Here is a 16,172-nt window from a genome sequence, read left to right as displayed (position 1 = left end):
GCTGAAGCCCCAGCAGGGCTCTGCAGTCATAATTATCTTCCCAGTGCCTGGGATTTCAGTGCACTATATTCCTCATGGAAACCATTCAGGTTTCTTTGTTTGAACTCTATAGCCCAGCCAAATTCTAGGGCAGGTGCGTCAGACATATGGCTTGCAGGGAAGTTCTGTGCAACCTGCTTCGTAACACAGTAAATGACAGCAGGTAAAGATCCACATAGTCAATCCAGTCTTCCCAACGATTTGGCCAGAACAGCACCCGTCACTCTGTGCGGTCCCCAGTCAGCCATGTTTAAACACTGGTTATCAAGTCTCCACCAGGTCATCCTCATATAAGCAGCCAAACATGATGGAATCCTGGTTATAACCAAATGCCACCCTCAAGTATTGCCGACATTACTCAACATGTCTTCCTCTCCCCAAGCTGCACAGCACCGTCACTCACAGCACACGTGACAATAAAGTGATCTACAACACTGGAGTCGCTTAAGCTTCACCTGTCTTTTGCCATTTGTGGGACACAGACCGTAGAAGTCTGTCCGGCATTAGCCTCAGTTCTCCCAATGCTGGAGTTGCCAAATCTTAGTATCTGATCGGCATTCTAAGTCAGTATAATGAGAACAGGGAGGAGAAATATTTTAGTGCGGCCCAACGATCAGTGCACGGCTGCTGTAGCAGCCCATTGTTACTAAGAGTTTGACATACCTGTTCTTTAGCTTTCCTTTTCCATTCGTATCCAACACAGGGTTACACTGCAACATTCAGATGTTCGATTTTCATCATGATGGCTACACAAGCATTTTGTAATTCAATAAAGCAAAATCTAGGAGTAAATATGCATTATCATAGTTTTATAAACACTAAAACCTTTTTTAGACATACTTAAACTTTATTTTTCAATTAAATTACAAAAACACACAAATGTTACAACATCTGTATAATTAACAGTCAATTTCTACATCTGGGAAGGCCAACTCCTAGTCCTCGAGATCTGCTAATATCATGTTCAATGTTTTAGTCACTTTTGGCCAAAAAAGTTCTGTACATGTATATTAAAATCCGATGAGTACTGATTAGGGATATACTGAAAACTCAATCTGTTTGGGTCCCTTGTCCACAGGAGGGCAGCGAAGTACAACATACAGGACTCTGGCAACTGTCTCTGAAACCAACTTGGTTACTTATCAGTGGCAGACTAAAGGTAAAGTGGTCAGGCACTCACACAACAGCAGGGCCCAAAAGGTTTCTGCCCTGCAAGTGCTAGTTATGACTGTATTAAGACCACTACACTTCTGAGGCACAATGAATGACAAAGTTGACAGCCCTCTTTACAGGCATTACCTTCCGTGGCAGAAGAAAACCTCAGGCTCTAGCATGGTGTAGCTCTGGCTTCACGTAATAAAAAGCTTTCAATACAGTAATGCTTAAAAACAAAATCAGAGCTTTTGGCTTTTCTGATGTCATTATTAGAAAAGTTTAGCTTTCGCTATGGACAATCACATCACTACACCTTTCCAAGAAACGTGAAAGAACCAAGAAGGGAATCATCTCTACTAGCATGCTTTTATTTTATTGACTAGTCTTTCTTTTGATGTCCTTGAGTCGGGACACATCCAGCCAGTCAGGATTTCTAGATATTCACAATGAATATGCATCAGATAGATTTGCATACCAAGGAAGTAGTATACGCCAATCTCTTTCATACATATTTGCTGTGGATTCCCTGAGTGGCTGGGTGTGTCCCAAGGAATGGGTTGAGAAGCACTGATCAAGCTTTTACATACACCATTACTGAGATTCCGGAAGAAGGCACTCTGAGTACCGAAACATGGTACTGTGTAGAGTCATCTATTAATAAATTATATACCTATGTTGAACGCCCTTTGTCTGTTTCTTGAAGCGCCTGATTCTGTTCCCACTCTCCTCCTGTTCTTCTATCAGTCTAAACCTTGCACGGGGCTCTGATCAGGGTCAACACAGTATCATCAGACTTTGCTTAGACCTACAAGGGCAGAGGTAACAAGGGAGAAGGAGCTTTCTAAGACATTACGCAGCAATGTCTCTTTGGCAATGAAATATTCATCTGAACTAAAAGGAGATATCCTGGGACTTTGTTTGTTATTTAAATGCTTATAGTGTTTGGCAGTTTTAAATAGGAGCAGAAGAACCTATACGTGTATAAAAGGATGGTCTTATCCTAAAAAAAAAAAAAAAAACACCGAGTTGGCCATCTCCGATTCAAGTAGTGTCTCTAGTTTCAACTATCATTCCTCCAACATTAAAAATTTGAAATATTTTACATCTGTACAGTAATTTAAAAGAACTAGTGCAGAAAATAATTGGCCTGAGTGAGATAGTGAAGTAAGAAAACTTTAAGATCACTATAGTCTAAGTTAAAAAGTGAGAATGCTCCAGTGGTAAATACCTCTTCAAATCCAAAAGTACCAGTGGCTCCAAAGAAGAGTTCAGAGAAAAACAGGCCCCAGGTTTCAAAAGAAGATAAGTCACAGTGAGCAATCAAAGCATTCCTTCGAAACTGCTACTTTTGAAATTTTGCAAGCCCCTTACAGTCGCAAAGGCTGCTATATTCAAAACAGTTAAAATGACATCATATGCAATGAATCCATTTGGCCAGACCTGACTAGAACACCGCACAGGCTGCAAGAACCAACCAATGTGCCATTCATCTGTGACATCCTTTCAGATACAGTCAGGACTTCATGATAACTGCATGAGCGCCAACAGCAACAATTCCAAAAGACAGCCTACAAGTAACTTCAGTTGACATAGGTTCAGTGTTGCTACCTGTCGCAGACACTTCTGAAAATTTGCATAGTACATACAGTACAGCTTTGTCAGCGAGTTCTTAATAGATCTTCTTTCTTTCTTTTCTAAGTGCCTTTTAGAAGATATTCCTTCCCTCCCCCCCAACCGCTGAACTGTACCCCCAAACCAGATCTTCTTCCTGGCCAGTGAAACCAGTTACACTGTGGGGCTTCTCCTGTTATGAATAAAGAAATCGGAAATATCATGCCAGATATTGCTGTCATCATACAGGTAAGTCATGGAGGACTGCAGAGAAGGCTGAAGCGTATGTCTGTGATACTCAAACAGCCAGAGGACGATGCCCCACACCAGCGCAGCAAAGATGGGAAAAGGGTCCTGCTTGGGCTCTGGGATGTATCCCTTCTCTACCGCCAGTCGGGACAGGCCAAACAGTATTCGGGACAGCAGATACATGTTTATCTGAAGGGAAAAGACAAATGCACATAATAATCTGAAACATCAACATTCTGACAATATTAAAAAGTAACAACTGAATACCCACTTTTCCAAAAAAGTAAGTTCAAAGCTGGATACAAAACCAAGATAAAGACCAGAACTCATAATAAAATGACACGTAACAAAAACAGGTAAAGATGCCTTTGATACCCGCAACAGAAATGCTGCGAAAATATTTTTCAGAAGTCTTAGGTATCTCTACAGATTTATTTCCTCCTATTGTGAAAGCGTACTACATTACAGGAACATTAAGTACATAAGTAATGCCATACTGGGAAAAGACCAAGGGTCCATCGAGCCCAGCATCCTGTCCACGAAGCGGCCAATCCAGGCCAAGGGCACCTGGCAAGCTTCCTAAACGTACAAACATTCTATACATGTTATTCCTGGAATTTTGGATTTTTCCGTTTAGTAGCGGTTTATGGACTTGTCCTTTAAAAAGGGGTTGGACGGATTCCTAAACTCTGCTAAGCTAACCGCCTTCACCACGTTCTCCAGCAACAAATTCCAGAGTTTAATTATGCGTTGGGTGAAGAAATACTTTCTCCGATTTATTTTAAATTTACTACACTGTAGTTTCATCACATGCCCCCTAGTCCTAGTATTTTTGGAAAGCATGACCAGACGCTTCACATCCACCTGTTCCACTCCACTCATTTTATATACCTCTATCATGTCTCCCCTCAGCCTTCTCTTCTCCAAGCTGAATAGCCCTAGCCTCCTTAGTCTTTCTTCATAGGGAAGTCGTCCCATCCCCGTTATCATTTTAGTCGCCCTTCGCTGCACCTTTTCCAGTTCTACTATATCTTTCTTGAGATGCGGCGACCAGAACAAAACTACCAACTTCAGTTCCAATTCCTGATCAAAATTTAACAACTACTGGAAACCTCGTTGGAGGTGATTACTGAACGTACAACTTTATTGGTTACTTTCGCCTTCGAGACCGATAGGAATAATAGACTGAGGCTTTACTTCACACATTTCCCAGCAATTTTTCGGGTCAAGGATACAGGTTTACCCTGATTTGAGTAGATCTACACAGAGAAGGAGGAAGGAATTTCTTGGGTTAAGGTCACGGACTTTACCTTTGGGGGGGGGGGGGGGGGGGGGGGGAACTTATTTTGAAATTCTCATGTGTTAACAGGATAATTTTTCTTTGTTGTTTTCCTTGCATCTTGATGTTAGAGTGGGCAAATTTTAAAGTTAATTTTCCTATCAATCATTTACCAGATGTTTATTTTTCCTTTTTCCTGACATTTTATGTAAATGTATAATTGAAATTTAATAGAGAGACATTAACAACAAAAAAAAAAAAAAAACAACAGGTAAACACACAGATTCAAAACCAAACAAAAATCGTAAAATAACTACATACAGCATAGAAATACCACCACTGTAAAATACAGATAGTGAACACTATAAAATAAGAAACTTACAATTCTGAAGCAGCCACAGGGAATAAGCAGGTCAAAATATCAGAATTATCAACATCTTTTAAAAGTCTTGTTTTTTTTATAGCTCTTCTAAATGCTAATCAATTTTGCTCTAACCTAATATTGATGAGCAGAGTTCCACAGTTTGGAGGTCAAATGGGCAGCAACCTACAGCTAATGGAGGTGTGAAAAGAACTACATTTCAGTGGTCAGACACACTGTTCTCACTGGTTTACATTTAGTGAGAGTTTGCTATACCATCCTGTCAAGGAGGTCAAAGTGGTTTAAAAATCTGTTACAGTTGTGAAATGTGTTTGGAGGAGACATGTGGACCAGCGATGCAAATTTACCGTGGTCTTTCCAGCAGTGTAAGGTAAGCTTTTGGTAGGCCCACACAGTAGTCTTAAACCTGTTAAAGTCAAGGCATAAACTACTGTCTTCAGATTGACTGAATCTTAAAATGACATGAATCTTAAAATGTTTCACTGAACACAGGAAATCCTAATTTAAGTTGTGCCTCACATGCAGAGCTAAATCAAGGATGAAACCTTCTCATCCGGGATAACAGCGCTAAATGAATATCTTTATTCACAGGTGTTTTCCTACTCATTTTTCACACTTCAGGTCGATTTTTAGTTACCCAAGCTACTACTGCTGGCAGACACTGATTCACCTGGGTCCAGCACATCTGATCACGTAAACTTCTGGAAATCATTAAAAACTAACCTGTTCAAAAAGGCATACCCTACCCACCCAACTTAAATGCCTGAATCCTGCAACACAACAAAACCAAAGCTCGTAATGGACATATAATAACTCTTCCTCTCTGCGATTCCCTAATGTGTCTGTACACACGAACCTTATTCTACCACAACATTACTGTATTTGTTCATACTGGAATTAGCGAACGCCTTTACGGTACTATGTGAGCCAAATTGAGCCTGTAAATAGGTGGGAAAATGTGGGATACAAATGTAATAAATAAAATATGGTTTTCTTTTTTTTCTTTATTAAGTTTATATTACATTCAGTCATACAACTTAAATGTCAGGAAAAAGGAAACATAAATGACCATTAGATTATTTAACAGAGGAAATGGTCTAAAAGATTTTGAACTACAATTGAATTCGGGCAAGACAAGGAATACATTAAAAAAAAAAAATGGAAATAAAATCTAAGAGCAGCAACATGCCGAATATCAGCGATTAACTCTATTGAACTTTCAGGTTTGATCTCCTCTCTTTTCTCTAGCACTAATAAACACATTTTTTTGAGGTTCAAGAAACATATAAGTCACCGATTCTAAAGATATAATGTATCGACATGGAAATTTTAACACAAATACAGCTCCTAGTGCAACTGCCCTAGGCCTAAGACTCATAAATTCTCATCTCCGCATTTGACTATCTGGATATATACGAACTTGTTCCCCTAGAAACTTATCATTTAGATGTTTAAAGTATAATTTGAAAATATTATTTCTATCCAACTCTATCGCAAATGACACCAAAAGAGTCGTTATCTCTCTCTGTTACATTGTCCAGTGAGTTCTCCAAGAAGTCTGTTAAATTATCTACTGGATTCTGAGCAGCCGGGGAGGTCGATTTTTTAATCCCAGTTAAATACTGAGTTTTATTGATAGGTGGAAGACCCTCTATTGGGATTTTTAGTATTTCCTGGAAATATCTACGTAGCATATCTATTGGTGAGATCAAAGGGGCTTTAGGAAAGTTAATAAATCGCAGATTATTCTTCCTCCCCTGATTGTCCAAAAATTCCAATTTTTTCCTCAATATATCTCTATCTTTAGAGAGACTTCTCCTGCAAACACCTGCAACGTAGAGAGTTCAGCTCTTAAAGTTCCAACTTGATTCCCTTGATATTGAACTTTATCCTCTAACTTCTGCTGAACTTGTTTTAAGTCTGTAATGTCTTTTGTAAAAGAGTTGGTTACCTTTGTTAATAGAGAGTTCATCCCCTGAATTGCGTCCCATAGAGAGTGTCCAAAGTAACCACAGCCGGTCTTACCATCTCCGTTACACCTACGGTTGTAGCTCCCGAAAGCGTGGGGGTCGAGGTCACACTGACCCTCCAATTTCCAGCTGTTCCCACTATCGGGGCCAAATACGCCGAGGTTCCTCCTTCGAGTGCTTCGTTACTCTCCACTTCGGGAACTGAACTAGGCGATCCTACCTCGGAGATTAAACTACTTCCGGGTCGCAGAGGGGCTGCATTTGAGCGGGCTTAGCGAGACCGCTGCATCGCTGTGATCCACTGAAACCTCCGTGCCTCGATTCAAAATGGGCGTTTGCATGACCCGTGGAAGAACGCCAACTTGCTCCAGGGTCAGTTGCCGGTGAGCGGGAACAGTTCGAGACTGAGGACAGGACAGGACAGGACTCTGGGCTTCCCCTTCCTTTTCCCCATATCCTAGGGTAGGGTTAACTCGCCAGCAGTTGAACACCTCGCAAAGTCAGGAGCTCACTCTCACACGTCCGCTCTAATCCGCCATCTTGCCCCACACTACCATAAAATGTGGGTTTTCAATGTTGCCCAGTGACTGAAGAGGAAAAGGGACAAAACCAACAAATTTCCTCACTCTGTGAAAATTGAGAAAACTAGTCTAGCAAAATCCGCCCCTTTCTTTCCGAGCACTCTACCAAAACCCTCATCCACACCCTTGTCACCTCTCGTTTAGACTACTGCAATCTGCTTCTTGCTGGCCTCCCACTTAGTCACCTCTCCCCTCTCCAGTCGGTTCAAAACTCTGCTGCCCGTCTCATCTTCCGCCAGGGTCGCTTTACTCATACTACCCCTCTCCTCAAGACCCTTCACTGGCTCCCTATCCGTTTTCGCATCCTGTTCAAACTTCTTCTACTAACCTATAAATGTATTCACTCTGCTGCTCCCAAGTATCTCTCCACACTCGTCCTTCCCGTGCACTCCGCTCCATGGATAAATCCTACTTATCTGTTCCCTTCTCCACTACTGCCAACTCCAGACTTCGCGCCTTCTGTCTCGCTGCACCCTACGCCTGGAATAAACTTCCTGAGCCCCTACGTCTTGCCCCATCCTTGGCCACCTTTAAATCTAGACTGAAAACCCACCTCTTTAACATTGCTTTTGACTCGTAACCACTTGTAACCACTCGCCTCCACCTACCCTCCTCTCTTCCTTCCCGTTCACATTAATTGATTTGATTACTTTATTTATTTTTTGTCTATTAGATTGTAAGCTCTTTGAGCAGGGACTGTCTTTCTTCTATGTTTGTACAGCGCTGCGTATGCCTTGTAGCGCTATAGAAATGCTAAATAGTAGTAGTAGTAGTAATCAGGTCAGCAGAGTTTGCTGTAACTTGTTGCACCAAAAGACTTGGGAGATCTAAAAACAGCAGAATCACCTTTTTAAAACAGGTGGAGAGAATTGACTGTGGACACTAATAAGTGACTCAGTAGTAATACAGCAGACAGAATAGGCAGATGACTAGGTTGGCAGTAAAGAGCGGTTGCAAACATTACAAAACAGGGCCTGGCAATCACAGTAACTCAAATGGCCGTCAGTTCATACTTTTACCTGCTGCCTTCAAACAGTCCTACAGGGAAAGAGATTTGATACACTGCCTTTCTGTGGTTACAATCAAAAGTGGTTTACATATTATATTCAGGTACTTATTTTGTACCTGGGGCAATGGAGGGTTAAGTGAGTTGCCCAGCGTCACAAGGAGCTGCAGTAGGAATTGAACTCAGTTCCCCAGGATCAAAGTCCACTGCACTAAGCACTAGGCTACTCCTCCACTCATTCCACCAATAAGAGCCAACCTCATCAGTGATGTCACAATGGCTTGATTGCCTGATACTTGGCTCACTTCTGATATTGTGATGTCATAAGGGAAAGGGAAATGGGACTTGATATACCACCTTTGAGGTTTTTGCAACTACATTCAAAGCGGTTTACATATATTCAGGTACTTATTTTGTACCTGAGGCAATGGAGGGTTAAGTGACTTGCCCAGAGTCACAAGGAGCTGCAGTAGGAATTGAACCCGGTTCCCCTGGTTTTCAGGCCACTGCATTAACCATTAGGCTACTCCCCCACTCAGTAGCCACCTACCCAGAAATTGCCCTCATTATGCATATAACACAGTGTAACACTCAAAAGTATAATATCCAATTAGGAATTGATACAGGATTATTCTGGGAGGAGTGGTGTTGGAGTTATGATTGTTGAGTTCAGAGGTGGAAAGGAGAATGGCCTGAAAGGGGGGGGGGGGGGGCGCAGAAGATCATAAAGCACCTAATAATTTGTATCAGCCCTGGATACTAAATGCCTGCTAAAAGCCAAACTGTAACAGATCCAAAATCTAAATAACCTTGCAATTTGTGTAACCTTTTTGCATAATCTTCCCTAAAGAGATAGGTCAGAAACCCATCTAAAGTTTTCAGTTCTACCTAGATCTAGATTTGTTTTTAATAAGAAGCTAAATACCAGTGCTCTTAAAGGCGAAGAGGCATTTCTGATGAGCTGCAGCCATTTCAAAAGATCAATTCCAGGTAACTTCAACAACTGGGTTAGGGCTGGGTCTTAATGTCAAGAGGTTTTATATAGAAATAGAGGCAAGCAGAGAACAGCATAAAAGGAGGAAAAGTGTAGTTGATTTGCATAAAAACAAAATAAATTCATATATTAAAACTCAACATGGCCATGTGTCACCCTAAGGCTGTGTCAGGAGTACCTGAAAAATAAAAACCAAAAACAAGAGAAGTCCATATCCTATTAGAAATTAGGATATATTGCAGTGGCTCTCAAACCTGGTCCTGGAGGTACCCCAGCTGGTCAGGTTTCCGGGATACCCATAATGAATTCCAAGAGATCTGCATGCACTGCCTCCACTTAATGCAAATCTCTCTCATAAGTACAAAAGTAATGCCACTCTGGGAAAAGACCAAAGGTCCATCGAGCTCAGCATCCTGTCCACGACAGCGGCCAATCCAGGCCAAGGGCACCGGGCGAGCTTCCCAAACGTACAAACATTCTATACATGTTATTCCTGGACTTGTGGATTTTTCCCAAGTCCATTTAGTAGTGGTTTATGGACTTGTCATTAAGGAAACCGTCTAAGCCCCCTAAGCTAACCGCCTTCACCACGTTCTCCGGCAACAAATTCCAGAGTTTAATTACGCGTTGGGTGAAGAAACATTTTCTCCAATTTGTTTTAAATTTACTACACTGTAGTTTCATCGCATGCCCCCTAGTCCTAGTATTTTTGGAAAGCGTGAACAGACGCTTCACATCCACCTGTTCCACTCCACTCAATATTTTATATACCTCTATCATGGCTCCCCTCAGCCGTCGATATCCTAAAAACCTGACCAGGACCAGGTTTGGGAACCACTGATACATTGTTTTCGTTTGGAAAGAACCAATACTGTTTGTAATTAAAAATGAAAGATTATTAATATATTACCTCGACACAAAATTGATCAAAACGTGGAAAGTAATTTATGATCCAAACCCTGCTGCACCTGAATGTAACTTGCCTTGAGCTACAACTGAAAAAGGCGTGAGCCAAATCCAAAATAAACAAACAACTAGCATGCATGATTTTATATTACATATGAATCTGGAAGATAAACACAAAGGATCTCTATAGAAAAAGGACATGAAATAAGGAAAATTACATGACCTTCAAACAGGACCTAGAAGGGTGTAAGCTGCATGGAGCAGACAGTATAACTCTGGCTGCCTTGTTGGGTTGACTAGATGAACAATACAGGTTTTTATCTGCCGTCAGTTACTATATTTACTACACACATTTCTAAAACCACAGAACCATGAAGAGGACAAAAGCATACTTAAGATGACACACCACTGGGAATCAAAAGCTGAATCCAAGCCTGTCCAAATCCGGTTAACTATCCAAACAATGAAAGCCACATTTTTTTAGTTTTCCTCTTTACTTAAAAGGGTTTCTCAACCCGGTCTTTGGGAAACCACAAACCAGTCTGGTTTTCAACATATCTACAATGAATATGCATGAGATATATTGCATGCAATGCCTCAATTGTATTTTATATATATATATATATATATATATATATATATATATATATATATATATATATTATTTACAATGGCACGAAATACCACGATGGGCTAAATAATGGTTTCTATGTGGTTTACAAGAAATTTATCTCATGTATATTCACGTACAAGACAGACAAAATTAGCTATCCTGGACAATTCCCGAGAGCTGTACTTATATAAGTACTATTTAAATTGCTATATAGAATATCATCAGACCAGAGATACAAAATGCTGACAGGAAGAGTTGAAGGAGTCCAAGGAGGGAAAAGGGAGGTGGGGGGGGGGGGGGGGGGGGGGGGGGGTGAGGGGGTTTAGGTACAGGAAAAGCAAATAGAAAAAAAGTTATGTTGGGCCACCTACTTTTTGATCCACCAGCTGCCACTGGTGTTAATGATATATAATTTTGTTATTATACAAAATAATGGTGGCCTGTGGGGTGTTGAGACAAGTTGTAATTTTCAGAAAAGTTGGTATAGCAGGAGACATTACAGAGCCGCACAGAATGGGAGAAGCAGAGCAAGTCTAACCTTACAGGTGCATTACAGAAATTCTGCAATCAAACTTAAATAAATACCTGTACTTTTCAAGGGAAACGGAGAAGCTGGCACTCATTTGATGCTTGCAAGTGGTCTTGTTCATAGCAGACATGCTTAATACAAACCACTGTATCTAAGGGGTGGAAAAAAAAGCAGCAGAGCTAATTCTTGGGCTTGTCCATGGAAATCCATGGGTCGCTCAAATGAAAGCTGAGACTGTTTTTTTTCCTTCTTGCATTCCTAAGGGTTTCTTGTTAGGACTGCAGTAAGGTTCTCTTTCAATGCTTAGAAACAATGGTAAATACCTGACTGTTGATATTATTGTTTTCTCCAAAGATCAGCCAACCACTGACACAAGCTGCCAGGAACGAATGGGCTTGTAGTTGATGACCCTGAAGATATGTCTGGAGCGCAAGAAGTCCCTTGTAGGTGAACACAAAGCAAGCCAGGTTTCGAGAATGAGTGTAGGTAGCCTGGGCGATAGCCTTAAGCTTTTCTCTTAAACTACACAAAGGAAAAATATACAATCAGTGAAGACTTGTGCCCTAGAACAGAATTAATCTATTTTTACCCTATTTTTCTCTTGCTACGACTATTATATTGACCTTACAATGACTTCACAGAGTATGACCCCCTGGATATACTTTCCTCAGGAGATCAGTCAGTGAAAGTTTTTCACAGGCTAGGGGAGAATGTGAAGATTTCTGACATTACGTTGCATGCAAGACACCTTTCTCCTTTTTGTTTCATGATTCCTCTCTGGTGGACATCTATGCTCACAAGTTAGCTGGGGCAAATGCTGACTGCCAAAGTAAGAAACACACAAGTCCATTCTCACTGCTTCCCCCAGGGCTTTAGTTCTGTAGCTATGCAACTCATTCTTAACGGACAGCAAACACCCTTTCACACTATTATGAAGAGCTTTTTTCCAGTACTGCCAGTTCCCTTGAGTTATTTAAACGAGAGTTTGGATAGCGTTCTTTTAAATCCCTCTTGAAAAGGAAATTCCTATAGCTCGGGAGTGTTAGTTAGAGCTGTACCGATGCTATTTGGCTGAATATGAATACCAACTACGAATAATGGTCACTGAGCTTTAACATAAATAATAAAAGAAGCAACATGAAATTAAAGATCAAGTGTTTACTTCAGTAGCATTTAGTACAGTACAGCCCTTAATATTCGTATTCAAATTTAAGTCGCTATTCGGCCAAATGCAAATAATGTATTCAGAGCCAATAAGTACAGTATCACAGCTCAGAATGTTAGATTTTCCCTCACCTTTCCAAAGTATTTCTGAGGTATCTACTATTTACCAAAGCTCTCTTAGATTACATCTCTTGCAAACACAGTACCTGCCGCTCTTAAACAGGAATGTCATCACCAGGGCATGAGGGGCTCGGATTTTTGCTCCATATCTATGGAAGGAAACAATGAATGAATGAAGACTTACTATTATAGTCCTCCAAAAATAGTGCAGGCTCATTTAAAAAAAGAACCCGTGGGGTCGCATAAGCACAGCATCTCTTGTGTTGGTCCTCAAGGACCACCCAGCTACAATGGCTCTCAGCATATCCACCAGTGATATTTCCTGGCATACAAGACACACTGCATGTTATTACAGCTCATGCACATTCCTTGTCAGTGTCGGTGTTAGCGGGGTGAAAATACAGGTGTGCCCAAAGCTACCTACATCTAAAGAAGAAACCACCTGCTCGTGTGTTTTTGAGAGCCTCCTTCCAATTTCTGCCCTGGGTCCCTGCCCATAACACTAGCCTTCCTGCTTGTATATATCCTGGAAGCCAGATCGGCTGAGTGTTTTCCAAGAGCAGCCTTTTGCCAATTCCTGAGAAACAGACTCAGACTTTTATTTTTCCTTTAGTGGTTAGTGTAGTGGACTTTGATCCTGGAGAACTGAGTTTGATTCCCACTGCAGCTCCTCGTGACTGTGGCAGAGCTTCCAAGTTACCCATTCCAGGAGGGAGACTTTTTGGCCAGTTCTGGTTTTAAATTTACACCCCAAAGCAGTGTAGTATTGGTAGTCCATGATTCTAGCCATTGCAGCGAGTGCTGCAGGTCCCATAACGAACCAGGATGAGGTTGGCAGAAATCCAGGACCAGCCAAAAAGTCTCCCTCCTGGAACGGGTAACTTGGAAGCTCTGCTGTGAGCAAGTCACTTAACCCTCCATTGCCCCTGGTACAAAATAAGTACCTGAATATATGTAAACCACTTTGAATGTAGTTGCAAAAACCTCAGAAAGGCGGTCTATCAAGTCCCATTTCCCTTCCCCTTAAATAACTGGTTGCCAGTAAAATTCTCTCTCTCAGAGGATGAGCTGAGCAGAGATGTCTCTGTCTTCCAGTTTCACACCTCACTAATCCACTTCACCAACCACCTTCTACAATACCCTAATAAATCCCTTCCTTCTCCTCTCCTGTTTATTCCCTTAATCAATTTCTGCCTAACAATAACTACCCGACATCCAGGATTAACTATGTTAACAAAATCAAGCAAGCCACGTTGAGCCTGCAAATAGGTGGGAAAAAGTGGGGGTACAAATGCAACAGATAAAATAAAAGCATCGCCTCCCTGGGGTAATGTTGCTACCGTTAACCCAGGTCCACCACAAACAGCCTAGTCCAGTCCTGGTTTTGCCCCGCCGCTGCACTTCGCCTTTTCCCCCAAAAGACCCGCCGGAGCTGCAGGACTGCACCGGGGCAAAAAGGCCCGGGTTCCCCGAAGGTCCCTTACACGGCTCCGTTGCGGAAACCTTTCAGCACAGCCAGGGCGACGCGGTAGCGGCGGCGGTTCAGCAGTGCATTCACGGTGTACAGCAGAGTGCGCAGCAGCCCCGCCGAACCCATGGCTGCTGCTGCTGCTATGCCTGTGCTGCAGTGGCAGTGCCGTCCGACGAGAGACACAGGAAGAGAGACCGGACCCCTTTTACCAGCACACACTTCCGGCTACAATGGAAACAAGGGCGCTCACGCTGGCGTCGTTGACTCGTGCACCAATCAGCATCCGAGATTGAGGGAGGACGCTAAGTTGATCCAACGAGGAACACCAGTGAGTGGAGAGGGGAGGAGTCGGCGTGAACACGAGCACCAATCAGCATCTCTAGAGAAGGGTGGGCGGGCGCGCGCGCGGGACCCGGCGCTGACCGGGTTACTACTAATCAGCATCTGAGAAAGGAGGAGGAGGAGGAGGAACTTGAGAGTCTGGCCAACGAGGAGAGGAGTCGGCGTGAACACGAGCACCAATCAGCATCTCTAGAGAAGGGTGGGCGCGCGCGCGTGACCCGGCGCTGGCCGGGTTACTACTAATCAGCATCTGAGAAAGGAGGAGGAGGAGGAGGAGGAAGCTTGAGAGTCTGGCCAACGAGGAGAGGAGAGGGGAGGGGAGGAGTCGGCGTGAACACGAGCACCAATCAGCATCTCTAGAGAAGGGTGGGCGCGCGCTCCTGACCCGGCGCTGACCGGGTTACTAATCAGCATCTGAGAAAAGAGGAGGAGGAGGAGGAGGAAGCTTGAGAGTCTGGCCAACGAGGAGAGGAGAGGGGAGGAGTCGGCGTGAACACGAGCACCAATCAGCATCTCTAGAGAAGGGTGGGCGGGCGCGCGTGACCCGGCGCTGACCGGGTTACTAATCAGCATCTGAGAAAGGAGGAGGAGGAAGCTTGAGAGTCTGGCCAACGAGGGGCGGGGAGGAGTCGGCGTGAACACGAGCACCAATCAGCATCTCTAGAGAAGGGTGGGCGCGCGCGCGTGACCCGGCGCTGACCGGGTTACTACTAATCAGCATCTGAGAAAGGAGGAGGAGGAGGAAGCTTGAGAGTCTGGCCAACGAGGAGAGGAGAGGGGAGGAGCTAGCGTTAACCCGGACACCAATTACCATTTCAAGGAAGGGGGAGGGCGGACCCCAAGGACGTTGAATGACATGAGCTTCTCTGACTCATTATTATGTGAATTGACGCTTGCCGCCATATTGGGTGACCCAAAACATTCGCAGACTCTATTGAAAAAGAATTGCAGACTTGTCAAGTTTATATTGTTTTAGTAAACCTCTTTGGTTTAGCATTCTTCCTGTACAGCGCTGCGTAACCCTAGCAGCGCTTTAGAAATGTTAAGTAGTAGTAGTAGTAGTAGTGAGGAGGGGAGTTGGGAAGTTTACGTTTGTTTTAGGTACAGCAATATGACGGCTGCATAGAGGGGGCGGGACACAGCTTCAACGTTTTGATGTCATGCCGTCTTTCCTTCTGCATCTCAAGAAGGAGGAGGGGAGGAGCTCGTGCTGCTAATGTGCGCTGTCATATGGCTCATAGGTATAAAATAGGATGCACTGCATTTAGTGCGTGTTAATGTCCATTAGCATGCACTAAGCTTTAGTAAAAGGGCCCCTATGTGCTGTCGCACAGGGCACAAGGCAAGTTTGGGGTGCTAAACTTGTGTGCCATTGGCTTTCCTTACTGACATATGGGTGGGATGGGAATGTTTGGGAGTGTGCATAGCCTTTCCAGTCCCAACCATGCTAACCAAAATAACAGACAGCATTCCTATTTACCCTGCCTGTCAGTATGAGTCAGGGGCTAAAGGGAGCGCAACAGCTTTCTTTCTTCCTCTTCCCCCCTCTTGCTGTTTCCTGGCAAAAAAAAAAAAAAGGTATAGAGCTGCTATCTAATCTCTGTTGCTGATGGTTCTGTAGTGCTAAATCCAGTCCACAGAAACAGGAAGTCCATGTCAGAAGGGGCGGGAGCAGCAGAATCCCACCCCACAGAAACAGGCAGTGCATGTCAGAAGGGGGCGGATTGCAGACTAGACAGCAGCTGATCTGCATGCATTTTT

The 16,172-nt window shown here is 43.1% G+C and overlaps 1 protein-coding gene across 1 annotated transcript; it reads right to left on the bottom strand.

Annotated features, from left to right (window-relative positions):
• Positions 1-1,690: 1,690 nt before the first annotated feature.
• On the bottom strand, positions 1,691-14,269 carry PXMP4 (peroxisomal membrane protein 4). The gene is made up of 4 exons (XM_030212413.1): positions 14,083-14,269; positions 12,685-12,747; positions 11,638-11,836; positions 1,691-3,243 (listed from the first exon to the last, which is right to left on the bottom strand). Exons 1-4 carry the CDS (start codon positions 14,193-14,195, stop codon positions 2,980-2,982), a joined length of 639 nt encoding a protein of 212 aa, XP_030068273.1. The 5' UTR covers positions 14,196-14,269; the 3' UTR covers positions 1,691-2,979.
• Positions 14,270-16,172: the final 1,903 nt, after the last annotated feature.

The sequence above is a fragment of the Microcaecilia unicolor genome, chromosome 8, assembly GCF_901765095.1.
Source record: "Microcaecilia unicolor chromosome 8, aMicUni1.1, whole genome shotgun sequence".
Lineage (NCBI taxonomy): Eukaryota > Metazoa > Chordata > Amphibia > Gymnophiona > Siphonopidae > Microcaecilia > Microcaecilia unicolor.
The sequence above is the reverse complement of the archived record's forward strand: the minus strand, read 5'-3'. Positions and strand labels throughout refer to the sequence as shown.